The sequence below is a fragment of the Asparagus officinalis genome, chromosome 7, assembly GCF_001876935.1.
Source record: "Asparagus officinalis chromosome 7, Aspof.V1, whole genome shotgun sequence".
NCBI classification, from domain to species: Eukaryota; Viridiplantae; Streptophyta; class Magnoliopsida; order Asparagales; family Asparagaceae; genus Asparagus; species Asparagus officinalis.
In genome coordinates this window covers 17,326,031-17,340,405 of record NC_033800.1, presented here as the reverse complement: position 1 = coordinate 17,340,405, position 14,375 = coordinate 17,326,031, and the positions used below count along the sequence as shown (strand labels likewise).

The window sequence follows — 14,375 nt, the reverse complement described above, 5'->3', positions numbered from 1 at the left end:
AAAAGTGATATGGTGAGCTGATTTGCTTAACGTGAGATGGACATTTTACACTATTAAATTTAAATTAATGATTAGATTTAAACTAATAGGTTAACTAATTAAAAATATATGGCCCCTACATTTATTTGATTTCCAAAAAGTGATATGGTGAGCTGATTTGCTTAACGTGAGATGGACATTTTACACTATTAAATTTAAATTAATGATTAGATTTAAACTAATAGGTTAACTAATTAAAAATATATGGCCCCTACATTTATTTGATTTCCATGCAAAATCTTCTCTAACCATAACCCTAACCTGAACCATAAACCATAAACCGAACCCACGAACCCTAGCCCTAACCCTAGCCCTAACCCGAGCCCGAACCCTAACCTGAACCCACTAATCCTAACTAGAGCGCGAACCCAACTCGAACTCTAACCTGAACCCACTAATCCTAACTCGAGCCCGAACCCAACTCGAACCCTAACTGTAACCCGAACCGACTAACCCTAACTAACCTGAACCCGAACCCAAACCCTAACCTAGCCCAAACCCAAGTACGAAAGAGAGGAGGCGGAAGGGAGGAAATCTTAGAGAAGATTTGACAGGAAAATCAAATAAATGTGAAAGCCACATATCTTTTATTAATTAACTCATTTGTTTAAATCTAACCATTAATTTGAATCTAACGTTGTAGAATGGCCATCTCATATTAAACAAACCATCTCACCATCTCACCCTATCGCTTTTCTATATATATGCAAGACTCCCACTGGGTGTATTTTCGCTCCATCACCAAGGTCTCGACACAGTATATGAAACTGAAATGTTCATTCTGCATTAAATTACACAGCATTTTGAGGGAGCTGAACTACATAAACATTATTATGAGGATGCTGAAAAACAATCTAAGAAAGAGTAATGAAATAACAGAAAAGAAAAGAAGAAAAACTAGAAACTATTCATGTCACAGTTCACTTTATGAGCCAAGAAATAATGTTTGTGTTAAAAATCAACTTTATAGTTATAAAGATAAGTTATCTATTTAAACTTGCTTTACCAGTTCAGGCCAAACGCTGATTGCACAAGCTTCAATAGTGTTCAATAAGCATTCATTAGGACCATGCTGCAAGACACAAGATCAATTATTACAACATTACCTTTACAACGAACAAAAAAGATACACCTATATAATGAGAGAGAGCAAAATAACATTGAATATTTTCATGTGAGAAAACAATAGTCAATGTCAGTTATATACTAGATGATTTCTCCATTGCATATTCACAATTTCACATACACACGAGTGACTTCGTAGGGCCATAAATTGGGGACATTTGGGTGATTCTTCTATGAAGCCCAACCCAGATAGTCATATTTTCAAGGGTTGGGATAGGATAGGGTCCAGCTCGTGGGTTCAGATTGTGTTTAGCAAGTGAGTTTGTGGGTGCGCACTCGCACGCACATCAAGTCACCAGTTTTTATAACCTTTTCTCTTACCAACTTTCAACAATTGACCACAATAACTAACATGAATATGTGAAAAACCATGCATGGAAAGACCCTGGGTTGAGTCTTCAAATACTACTCATCTCCATAAGGAAGTTAGTCCTACCTCCAGACAGTTGAGGGAAAAAACGAATAAGTGCTGTCATCTAAGAGGGTGATACCAGCAATCAGCTCTTAAACAGATGATTAATACAAAATCTCTTAAGACTAGAATGTGCACAGGAATCATACATAAAGTTACATGAAGCTTCGCATGTCTCACTAGTAGATACAAGTTTTGTTGTCCTCAAAGATACTTTATCCCTCTGAATCCTAAACAAAGAAGCAGGATCCACATCTACTATTTCACTATCTCTTCTTTGTTAATTCTTCCTTCCATTCTGTCCTTGAAACTTCTGAAGGAAATAGTGTACAAGCAAAGTTTATGTGCCAAAAGGTCTAGAACGCTACAAAATGAACTTCAAATTTGGGGCTTCCTCCAGTCACTTGATAATACCGCAGAATTCCCAATACAAATACAACTTAATTCGAGAAGTTTTTTTTAACTTGATTCAATTTATTTTAGGGTTAATTGCGAATAGACACCCTGTAGTTCTTTTTGTGGCAAATAGGTCCATGTAGTATTGACCCACGTACGAATAAAACCTCTTAGTGAACGTTTTCGTATTTTTTAGAAATAAAAAAAAATTAGAAATTGGTGATCTATCCTCTCAAATAGAACTATGGGGGACCGATCCGCCTCCTTAAACCTTTTTAGTGGTTTTAAGAGTCAAAAAAAGCCAAAGGGTCTATTCACAAAAATAGAACTACAGGGGGTCTATTTGCAATTGGGTGATACTACAGCGGGTATATTCATAGTTAACCCCTTTTTACGTCTGTTCTAGCAAGAATTATTTTAAGATCATTCAATATCGTCCCATATGTATCGCATCTAATGTGACTTTCCATCGAACAAACTTTACTTGAAAAGGACAAATTTTATGCAATCATTTATCTTTTACTATTTATGGGAATTCACGGAGGGGAGGGAAGTTGAGTGAGGATGGTGTAAGGATTAGACACATGTTGGATGGATGGAAGTATTAGAAGTATGAAGTAGTTCAAAAAAGTAATTTCCAAAATTATGAAGTAAGAAGTACTAGAAGTAATACTTCTTTTGTTTGTTTCACATATTTTTTGAAGTAATGGAGGTAGTACTTCTTCCTCTTTATTGCTTTTTTTTTTTTTTTTTTTGGGGGCGGGGGGGGCGATAGCAATTGTAAATATATTAAGAAGTATTCACCATGGTGAAATTACCTCCCTTTCTCATAATTAACAAGACTAACAATCTTTGAAATGTATATAATCAAATACCTTGTTTAATGATCTGTATTGTGATACTACAGTCATATGAAACAAAAGATATACCATGAAGTATAAAGTCTATATGTCCCACATTAATCATATGAATGAATAAGCAACAAGATAGGGTCATGCTCGGTGAGATCAGATTTGAATGAGAGGCACTCTTTTTTGCTCAGCTAAAGGAGTAGGCGAGTAGCAACAAAAAAAAATTCCGCGCAAAGGGAGAGAGAGAGCGGTGATTTTTATCGTTGGAAGAGAGAAAGAAGTATAAAATGATATATATTATAATAAGAAACTAATTTGTTGGGTGAAATTAAGATGGTTTGCTATTTCCGATCTACTCCTGAAGGTTGGGGGCCAGAAAAAAGATTACGAACTAGATGTGCCACATAGACGCCATATCACTATATCAGTATTTCAGAAAGCAGCGGAATTAGCATTTACACATAAATAAATTAGCTTTTTTTGCTCAAAATATGCGAAGTAGCCTCTACTTCCGTGCAAACAAACAGGACTAGGGAAGGTGGGGAAAATATGAATCTTATTTGGGGATGGAATTTCAAACTAAATCTTAGCCCCGCTGGATTTCGTATTGAAAGGGTAAAGTTGTCGCTGTGGGACTATCTAATTTCGATGGATTCCCTTCCACTTAATTACACCCAAATTGGAGGGGAACAAAATCCCATAAATTTTCACACCAATTAACTTAACTTCTCCTGCATTACTCAGACAGATGAGTTCCCAATACGAATTAATGGTTCTCTTACCTCCCATTACACCCCACCACCACCCAAAAAAAACAAAAAAGCCAATTCAAAAATGGCCAAAATCTTCTTTTTCTAACTTATATTCCCTAAAGTCGACAAAACCATTCAGATACATTCTAATTACTGCTTTCAAATGTAAATTTTGTAAAAAAATTCAAGACCACAACTATCAATTAAAGATCAGCAACACGATAACTAGAGAGATAAACCGAGACAAGATGAACCTGGCACGAGATGGTGCCGTTGGGTTTGATCTTGGCGTTGCCGTAGGGGATCATCTTGAGATCGACGATGTCGATGAGACCGGCGTCGAAGATCTTGGCGAGGTAGTTGACGATGAAGTTGGAGCAGTAAGGGCAGAGGGACTCGTAGTAGACAGCGACGGAGACCTTGCTCGATTCAATGGCGGACGTGGAGGCGAAGAGGAGGAGGAAGGAGAAGACGAAGAACCTAGAGGAAGCCATTAGAATCTAGCGAGAGAGATTTAGGGTTTTTTGGCTGCGAGATTTTGGCTGAGTTTGGGAGAGGATATTTGTGGAGACTTCTGCGGTCGAGAAAGAGGCAGAGGGGCACTTCTCTCTCATCAGTGGACCGACTGAGGAAACGTTGAAGATCCCGACGTACCGTCGTAATGAGTGGGGCCTGCCCCCTTTTTTGTTTGGGGTTAATTTCACAAAAACCCCCTGAACCCTGGAGGGTTTAACTTAACCTCTCCTACAACATTGTTTCCGGCCAAACCCCTCTTAATTAATCCAAACTTTTAGCTAGGGCTGGGCAAAAACCGAGAAAAACCGGTTCAACCGAAAAAACCGCCCGAAAAAACAGACCGGTTAACCGAACCGAATTAAATGGATGAGAAGAAGTCTCTAAACCGCCCGAACCGAATTAAATCGGTTTGGATCCGGTTTGAACACCTGAACCGCCCAAAAAAAACCGACCCGAATTTTGTTGGGCGATTTAGAGACTAAACTTATATCTCAAAACTTTTCATGTTATCATCCAATAGATTCAAACGGCGCAAGGAGCAGTTTCAAGCAATGAGTACAGCAATATCACAGAAAAATATCCTTGGGAACTAAGTAAAGATTCAAATCAATCCAGAAAATTTGTTATGCACATGATGCACTTACAAAAGATGTATATACTACATTATATGAACAATATCATACAAAACATCACTCCCCCCGTGTAATTAAATAAACTTAAATTTTAGTTAAAAAATTCGCAGAAAATATCTTGAGAATTACATAAGATTCAAATCAATCACAAAATGTGTTATGTACATGATACTTACAAGAGATAAGCATGCTGTATTATATGAACAACATCTTTAAAACATCAGTTCTCTGCGTAATTATATCAACTCAAAACTTTATTCTAAAGATGATAACCAGTCTAATAAAGCTTTGTTGGCGAGCTCAGGAACCTCATCATGAGGACAATGCCCAGCTTGCAAATTCACAACAGAAATCTTTGGATAGAACTCTTTGCAAATTCAAAACTGAAACCGAACCGAACCGAACCGAATTTTGGTTGGGCCGAATATTCGGATGAAGGGGAAAAAATCTGGATCTGGATGAGAGTTTTGAGCATCCAAAAAATTCGGATTGGATACGGATTGGGCATAAAACCAAACCGAACCAAATATGCCCAGCCCTACTTTTAGCTACCGTAGCTTCCTTTACACCAATATAGTTCTTTGAAATCTCATGATAACGAAAGGAAATATAAGCCTTAATTAGCCCATTTCATTCAAAAGGGAACAATAATGTGCAATATTAAATTAGGGTAAATTACAGTAAAGCCTTGAACTTTCAGAGTTTTGCAATATATGTCAATGAACTTTCAAAATCACACTAAACCCCAATGAACTTTTTGAAATTGCAAATAGCGCCCATGATTTTTCTGAGTTTTGTAGATAATCCCCAAAATTAGAACCAAAAAACAACATAAAAAGGTATTTTGGAAGTTCATGAGGGTTTAGTATAATTAATTTACCATAAATTAAAGTTCATGGAAGTTCTCTACAAAAGTTATTGGGGTTTTAGTGTGATTTTGAAATTAATTAAGTTCATTGCGTTTACTACAAAGCACTGAAAGTTTATGTGGGTTGAGTGTAATTTATCCATGAAATTAGCAGTTTATACCTATTGTGCAATATTAAACAATTTAGCTACTCATTACTCATTAGTGAATGTTAAAATGAGTAGACACCGGCAAAAGAGACAATCTACTCATCTCACTACAACAAAATACAGCATTTTCGACGAAACAAAAACGTCGACAAAAGTTTTAAAAAACGTTGGGAAAAATCTTTCCCGACACAAAATGCAGTGTCGCTAACGCGTCGCCAAAAGTGCGTCAATGAAAGTATTTGGCGACGCAAAACAACTTGTGTCAGTAAAAATCAACACTTTTGGCGACGCTTCATGCATCGGGAAAGGTACATCTTTTAGCGACACATAATATTTTGCGTCGGCAAAAGGTATGCATAATTTTCTCAAATGCAATGGTGTGTCGGCAAAAGTATTACTTTTGGCAACACTTGCTGCGTTGGCAAAAACCAAAACGTCGGCAAAAACATAGCTTTTAGCGATGTAAAACTGTTCATCGCTAAAAATAACACTTTTGGCGATGCAAGTTAGCGTCGGCAAAAGTATAGCTTTTAGCGATGCAAAATGAAGTGTCGCTAAAAACTATATATTTGGCGACGCAAGATAGCGTCGCTAAAATATATTACTTTTGGCGACGCAATATAGCGTCGGCAAAAGTGGTACTTTTAGTGACGCAATATAACGTCGCTAAAAGTTAAAAATTTAGTGACGCAATTTAACGTCGACAAATGTATAATTTTTGGCAACGCATAACTATCTTTTCTGTCAACTACAGGCATGTAAACCTGAACATCCACAAAAAAATTGCACACATTCACATCGACAAAGAAACCAAATATCAAATTATACTCCAAACACGTTGTATATTATGATAAACAAAGAATTTACTCCTATTACAAATTAGTTACATTCATTTCCATTTCTAAGTCAACACTCAAAGGCCTGTTTAAACATTCCAGTTTGCTTGTAATCCATAAAGGAAAAAAAGAAACACAATTTGCCGAGAGGAAAAAGGTGAAAGAAAAGAAAGAAGGGAACAATTGTTTACATATTCCAGTTTGCTTGTAACCTCATGACAAGTTGCTCTCTGCTTTCAAGATAATCAAATCCAAGTTCGTGCATAACAAGAATTAAGCAGCATCAAAAATAGTCGTGAATATATGCGAGTGTAAAAATTAGAACTTGTGATGCAATTTATATATATGATCTTTTACTCATATTCCAGTTTGCTATATAGAACTTTTTTTCATGAGACTGACTTGCAAGTAAAGGACTCACTCTTCTGCTTGCCCACTTTGCAACAATAATCTGAAAGCAAATAAGCAGATTTTTTTTTTAAGTAAAGGCAGGAAATACTCTGTGTTTGATTAATAAGCTTCTAACAAAACATCTCCGATTCTTTTAACTTTCTACCACCAAGCAAATGAACCTCTATTTGGAGTGAAACTAGAGATACAACTTATGGTCCTTATCCATGAAAACTTCTTCCTCTGGGAAAATATGCTGGAATGGCAAGTTTAAGATATGAGATTTTATGCTCCAAGCAAACTTGCTATTTTCCGCATCGCATATTCAAGATCAAGCATTGAGATATCTCAGATCCCATAGAACAAACTCAACTATCAAATTTGATATATCCTTAAAGTATATAGATATTCAACTAACATTTTCATGGTTCCCAAATCTGATAGAGATAAAGCAAAAGTAATTAGATATACCGATCTTCACAAAACAAACTCTACTACCAAATCTTTAATAACTTAAGAATGTAGTAAACACGTGACTAATTATTTTACAGTCAAATAAAATGAACTACATAATAGAGAGAACGTTGAGATTCTAAACCTGCTACATGGATGCACTAGAAATGACTTTACGCTGGATGCACTAGAAATGACTTTACGCTGGATAGCTCAATTTCCTTTTTTTTCGTTGTGTGTCTTAAGTGGACCAGTAAATTGAAAAAGCATAATTCCTTACATCCTTCTGAAAACACTTGGGCAACATTTGAAGCAATCTATTCCTTGACAACCCTATTTGGTAGTTTGTATCAGATAGTATAGCATGAAAATCATAGATATTACCATTAAAGAATATCATTAAAGAATGATTAAAAAAAATACCCGAACTCTCATAATGATCGCCTCTCGACTCTCAGCATCAATATTGTCCCAACCACAATTGCGAACCGGTGCAGATGATCGGATCTCCTTCCCAATCTCATTTGCGAGGGATGTCGCATGCTCCCCCTCCGGTGCTCCACTCGAGGAAGGGATCGGAACTGAAATCGCATGATCTAATTGTCTCACCAAGCTCTCTATCCCCTTCCCTCGTGTTGCACCGTGTACATTTCTACGGGCCGATGGTACCGATCCTACAAAAACAAGATTAATAAACTAAATAAGACAATAGAATATATCACACATTTTCCATGATTCTGATTGATGGCCAAAATGTACCCATCAGAGGCCTTAAAGGCTGAGCATGGCCATAGAAATGTCAGCATGCTATTCACAACCACAAAATATATATAGCAGAAAATTACATATGATCACGTGTTACATGTTGCGCGCCGTGCGGAAGCGTGCTCGATAACCAAACGAGTCGGTGAGCGATGAGAGAAGAAAACCAAAACCAACCACGAGTGCAATTCACAAAATAACGACCAAAATCACACACAAACACAGGAATTTACGTGGTTCGGCAATTGCCTACGTCCACGGGGAAAAGATAGGGAGATTTCACTATATGGAGGGGAAATACAATGGGTTACAACTCACAAAATCACTCAAATATAACCCTAACCAAAACTCTCAACTCCCTCATAATATCTCCCTCTCAAAGTGCTCAAAACAATGCTAATTCTCTCCTTAAGAAACCCTAAAAACGTGGTTCTATTTATAACAAAACACAATCCCAAATAGATTAGGATTCTAAAAATGAGTCTGCCACATCCTGGTGTGGCACACACCACACTCATGCAAACAGGACAGATTCTGCCACACCGGGGTGTGGCAGACACCACACCCATGATAGACAGGGCAGATTCTGCCATACCCATGGCAGACACCACACCAGGGTGTGGTGGAGTCTGTTTTGCTTATTCTTCACGTTTTTCTCAATTCCTTCGCCGTTTTCACAATTCTCCACCTCGGCGAAGTGTTCTCAACACTAAGCCGACACCAACATGAGTACCAATGCGTCGTCTCTCCAAACTTGGCTACACCAATGTGGTTGCCTACGTACCCCCTCTCCCAAGGGATCAAGTCGCCCGTAGTTCATCCAAATGGCCGTCAACGGCCTCAACAATCACGAATATGCAACAAGTTTCGACAATGATCAAACTTGTTACTCGGAACCATCTTAGTGAGCATATCCGCCGGATTATCCTTCGTGTGGACTTTCACAATCTCCACATCGTTATCTTCAAGAACATCCCGAACGAAGTGATAACGAACGTCAATGTGCTTCGTCCTCGCATGAAAAACCTGATTCTTCGCCAAATAGATAGCACTCATGCTATCACAATGAATGGTGACTGACCGCTGCGATATACCAAGTTCCTCCAAAAGTCCTCGAAGCCAAATAGCCTCCTTCACAGCCTCCGTAACCGCCATATACTCTGCCTCCGTCGTAGACAAAGCCACCGTAGACTGTAAGGTGCATCTCCAACATACCGGCGCACGGGTCAAAGTAAACACATACCCCGTAGTAGACCGACGCTTATCCAAATCCCCAGCATAATCCGAATCCACATATCCCATGCACAACTGCCCACCTGTAGTGTCCCGTTCATAAATCAAACCAACATTGAGCGTACCTCGAATGTACCTCAAAATCCATCTCACGGCGTCCCAATGACCCACTCCTGGATCGTGCATGTATCTCGAAACCATGCTCACCGCCTGTGACAAATCTGACATCGTACATACCATCGCATACATCAAGCTCCCAACCGCACTCGCATATGGAGTCTTCGACATCAACTCTCGATCTTCAACTAACTTCGGTGAAAGACCAGCTGAAAGCTTCAAATGGGCTCCCAATGGTACACTAACTGGCTTTGTATCCATGCTAACATGAAATCGCTGTAGAACCTTCTTCAAATAAGCCACATGTGTCAAACAAATTCTGTCATTCTTCTTGTCTCTGTCGATCTCCATTCCCAAAATACGTTTGGCCTCACCCAAGTCTTTCATCTCAAATTCATTTGAAAACTGAACTTTCAACTCATCTATAGCCGACCTGGAAGTAGAGGCAACCAACATATCATCGACATAAAGTAACAAATAGATGTACGCACATCCTCTCAACTTACGAAAATACACGCAAGGATCAAACTGGCTCCGAGTGTATGAATGACCAAGCATAAAACCATCAAATCGCTTATACCATTGTCGAGGAGACTGCTTCAAACCGTATAGCGATTTATTTAACCTGCAAACCAACTTATCTTTCCCTGCAGCTCGGAATCCCAATGGCTGAGTCATATATATTTCATCATCAAGATCACCATGAAGAAATACCGTCTTCACATCCAACTGATCTAACTCTAATCTATATTGTGCCACCAAAGCTAGCAGAATCTGAATCGAAGAATGTTTCACCACCGGAGAGAAAACCTCATTATAGTCAATACATTCCTCCTGTGCATAGCCCTTCGCAACCAACCTAGCTTTGAAGCTCAATGGAGTGCCCTCAATGCTCTCCTTCTTCGTGTACACCCACTTGCACCCAATCGTCTTCCGTCTATTTGGAAACTCAACAAGCTCCCATGTATCGTTCTTATGAAGAGACTCCATCTCCTCCTGCATAGCTACCTGTCACGAATCAGCCTCCGAATTCTGCTCGGTCTCTCTGAAAGTAGTATGTATCATCTCATCGATATTCTCCACCGGAAGTGCATATGCAACTGTGTCGGCATACCGTGCTGGCACCCGTATGTCTCTCCTCTGTCTCCGAACCGCAATAGAATCCTGAACCTGAGCCGTTGGTCCCTGATTCTGCACACGAGTACCCGTATCCTCCGCATCACCGTCATGCTCGTCTGGCGTCACCTCAGTCGGCACTCTAATGGATACTGCACCATCTGGACACTGTGGAGCTGCATCAATCTCCACCACCTGCGATATGTCCTTTGTCGGGTCGCTCTCCACCTGATGAGAGCTGGAAAGCTTCAAGATAGAAGCCTCGTCGAATGTGACGTCCTTACTCAGTACAATCTTCTTATTAACTGGATCCTAAAACTTGTATCCCTTGACACCACGCTTGAATCCTACAAATATGACCTTCCTAGCTCGAGGTTCTAACTTATCAGTTTTAATATGATAATATGCAGGGCAACCAAATACCTTAAGCTGATCATAGTCATGTGTTGTCTCTCCCGACCACATCTCCATAGGGGTCTTTCCCTCAATCGCAGATGAAGGCAGCTTATTAATGAGGTGGCTCGCATATGAAAGTATCTCAGCCCAAAAGATCTTCAAACTACTATACGCTAATAAACATCGAATCTTCTCCAGCAAAGACCGATTTAACCTCTCTGCCACCCCCATTTTGCTGCGATGTATGACTAACTGTGAAGTGCCTCTCTATGCCCTCGTCTCGACATAGTTGCTGAAAGGGGTCTGATGTATATTCGCCGCCATTGTCGGATCGTAACGTCTTAATCTTTCTCCCAGCCTGCAGTTCTAATCTCTTCTTCCACTCCACAAATAAATCTAGGACTTCATTCTTATGCTTCATGGTGTACACCCAACAACGCCTAGAATAGTCATCAACAAACGTGACGAACCAATGTCGACCACCAAGTGATGCAGTCTTGGTGGGACCCTAAATATCTGTGTGCACGTAGTCCAAGATGCCCCTCGTCCTATGAATGGCCGTCCCGAACTTCACATTCGTCTTTTTGCCAAGAACACAGTGCTCACAGAATTCCACTTTACCACTCTTGGCTTCCTTTAATAGCCCCTGCTTGCACAAAGCCTGCAGTGACTTCTCTCCTGTGTGTCCTAACATGTAATGCTCATGTCCGCCTCTGAAGTAGCCGAAGCAACCTGACGAATCTCGGTGCTCCCCTTCAGATAGTATAAATTTCGACTGCGGACTCCCTTCATCACCACCAAAGATCCCTTAGTAAACTTCGCTACAGCGTCCTCAAAGGTCACCCTGAATCCCTTAGTCTTTAAAGCTCCAACTGAGATAAGATTTTTTTTTAGTTGAGGAACGAATCTCACCTCCTTCAACTCACGGACTACTCTATCGTGCATCCGAATCCTCACAGTAATCTCACCTCCTTCAACTCACGGACTACTCTATCGTGCATCCGAATCCTCACAGTACCTATCCCACAAATACCACAGGATTGATCATTTCTCATGACAACAACACCCCCGTCGAGTCTCTCAAACGATGAAAACCAATCTCGCCTAGGAGTCACATGATAAGTAGCGTCAGAATCAAGCATCCAATCCAATGCATCCAAATGGTTCACCTCCGGAGTAATCAAAAGAGAAAAGCTCGAATCATCGGAATCATTGCCTTTCGTAATATTCACCTTATTGGCCTTCCGGCCCTTATTCTTGCTATTATCCTTTTCTTTGACCTTTGGGCAGTCTCTCTTCCAATGTCCCTGCTCCTTGCAGAATGCACATTGGTTCTTTCCAAGCTGGTGACGACCTCTTGACTTTGACCTCCCTCTATTTCCACCTTTCTGATATGATCTTCTATCTCTCGTCGACAAGGTCTCTCCTGAAGTACTAGCGCAGGAAGTCTTCTTATCCTTCCTCCTCAAATCGTAGTTCGTCAATGCGTTAGTCACTTCACTATAAATGATAGAAGATCTCCCGTTCAGCAAAGTAAGCAAGAAGGTATCATACTCCTCATCCGGTAAGAAGCCCAAAAGAATAATAGCCTTGTACTCATCCGTGATCTTCTCATCCACGTTCGTCAAGTCCGACAACAACTTAGTGTAGTTGTTCACATGAGCCGCAAGCGAGGTGCCTCGGGACATCTGGAATCTGAATAACCTACGCAGCAAATGTAACTTGTTCTCAACACTCTTCGTAATATACTTATTGTTGAGAATTTTTCACATCTTCATCGCAGACGTCACCCCAATCACATCATATTTCAGCTCATGTTCCAAACAGGACCTGATCACCCCACAAGCGTTCCTATTCATCTTTTCCTACACCGCCTCTTCATATTTAGGTGGCCTCACATCAACCATGATGGTCTCCTCTAAATTTTGAGCATTGAGCTCATCCTGTACGTCGCTCATCCACAAACCAAAATTGATTTTACCGTCATATTTCACTACACTAATCTTAATGTTCTGAAAACTCACTTGAACTGTACCCGTCATCTTGCTGCTTTCACCAATTTCTTCACCCATAATCATAAACTCTAAATTGTAAAGAAAGATTCAAACTTTATAGAATTTAGAAGTTACCCAACTGAACCCTAGATTGGATTCCAAATAGAACTCCTAACCACACGAGGAAAGCGAGATCTTCAACGATAACTTCAAACCCTAACTCCACCAAAGCCTAGAACTCCAAGAACCAAGCTTCCAACTGAATCTTCCTCCACCTAATCCAAAACCCTAGATCTGAAATCTGAGCTCTGATATCACTTGTTGCGCGCCGTGCGGAAGCGTGCTCGACAACCAAACGAGTCGGTGAGCGATGAGAGAAGAAAATCAAAACCAATCACAAGTGCAATTCACAAAATAACGATCAAAATCACACACAAACACAAGAATTTACGTGGTTCGGCAATTGCCTACATCCACGGGGAGAAGATGGGGAGATTTTACTATATAGAGGAGAAATACAATGGGTTACAACTGATAAAATCACTCAAATATAACCCTAACCAAAGCTCTCAACTCCCTCACAATATCTCCCTCTCAAAGTGCTCAAAACAATGCTAATTCTCTCCTTAAGAAACCCTAAAAAACATGGTTCTATTTATAACAAAACACAATCCCAATGCTAATTCTCTCCTTAAGAAACCCTAAAAAACATGGTTCTATTTATAACAAAACACAATCCCAAATATATTAGGATTCTAAAAACGAGTCTGCCACACCCTGGTGTGGCACACACCACACCCATGATAAACATGACAGATTCTGTCACACCAGGGTGTGACAGACACCACACCCATGGCAGACAGGACAGATTCTGTCATACCCATGGCAGACACCACACCAGGGTGTGGTGGAGTCTGTTTTGCTTATTCTTCACGTTTTTCTCAATTCCTTCGTCGTTTTCACAATTTGTGTGGTGGAGTTTGTTTTGCTTATTCTTCACGTTTTTCTCAATTCCTTCGCCGTTTTCACATTATCTCTCAAAACCTTAGCTATAAATACCCAGTTATGGACATGTACATATGATCAGTTTTGGAAAAAAAAGGGAAATTACATGCATGTTTTCTTTTGTCAATATTTGAAGTTTAACAGATGCACCGTATGAATTATACAATACAAATTATTTTCTATTATCACTTATCTTTAATAATGTCTGTGTTCTTGTGTTTTTGTTATCCAAGTTACATTTAATTCACAACAAAAGACGAACCGAACTGTATTTCTTCAGGAAAAGAAAAGAATTATCCGAAATGTATGTTTGAGCTATTTTTAGTCGGAATT

At 39.7% G+C, this 14,375-nt stretch overlaps 1 protein-coding gene across 3 annotated transcripts in view; it reads right to left on the bottom strand.

Moving 5' to 3' along the window:
- The window catches only part of LOC109846767 (gamma-interferon-inducible lysosomal thiol reductase-like), a 33,163-nt gene that overhangs the window by 7,266 nt on the left and 11,522 nt on the right, over window positions 1-14,375 (bottom strand). For 2 of the 3 annotated variants that reach the window (XR_002248575.1, XM_020416011.1), the window contains exons 1-2: window positions 3,830-4,206; window positions 1,046-1,111 (exon numbers count right to left, since the gene is read on the bottom strand). Coding sequence is in view for 2 of the 3 variants with exons in the window: in XM_020416011.1 (XP_020271600.1) it covers window positions 1,046-1,111; window positions 3,830-4,069 (306 nt within the window). In the remaining variant the exon portion in view is untranslated. Of the gene's footprint in view, window positions 1-1,045; window positions 1,112-3,829; window positions 4,207-14,375 lie in introns of those variants that run through there. The other variant, XM_020416012.1, reaches the window with a different exon arrangement.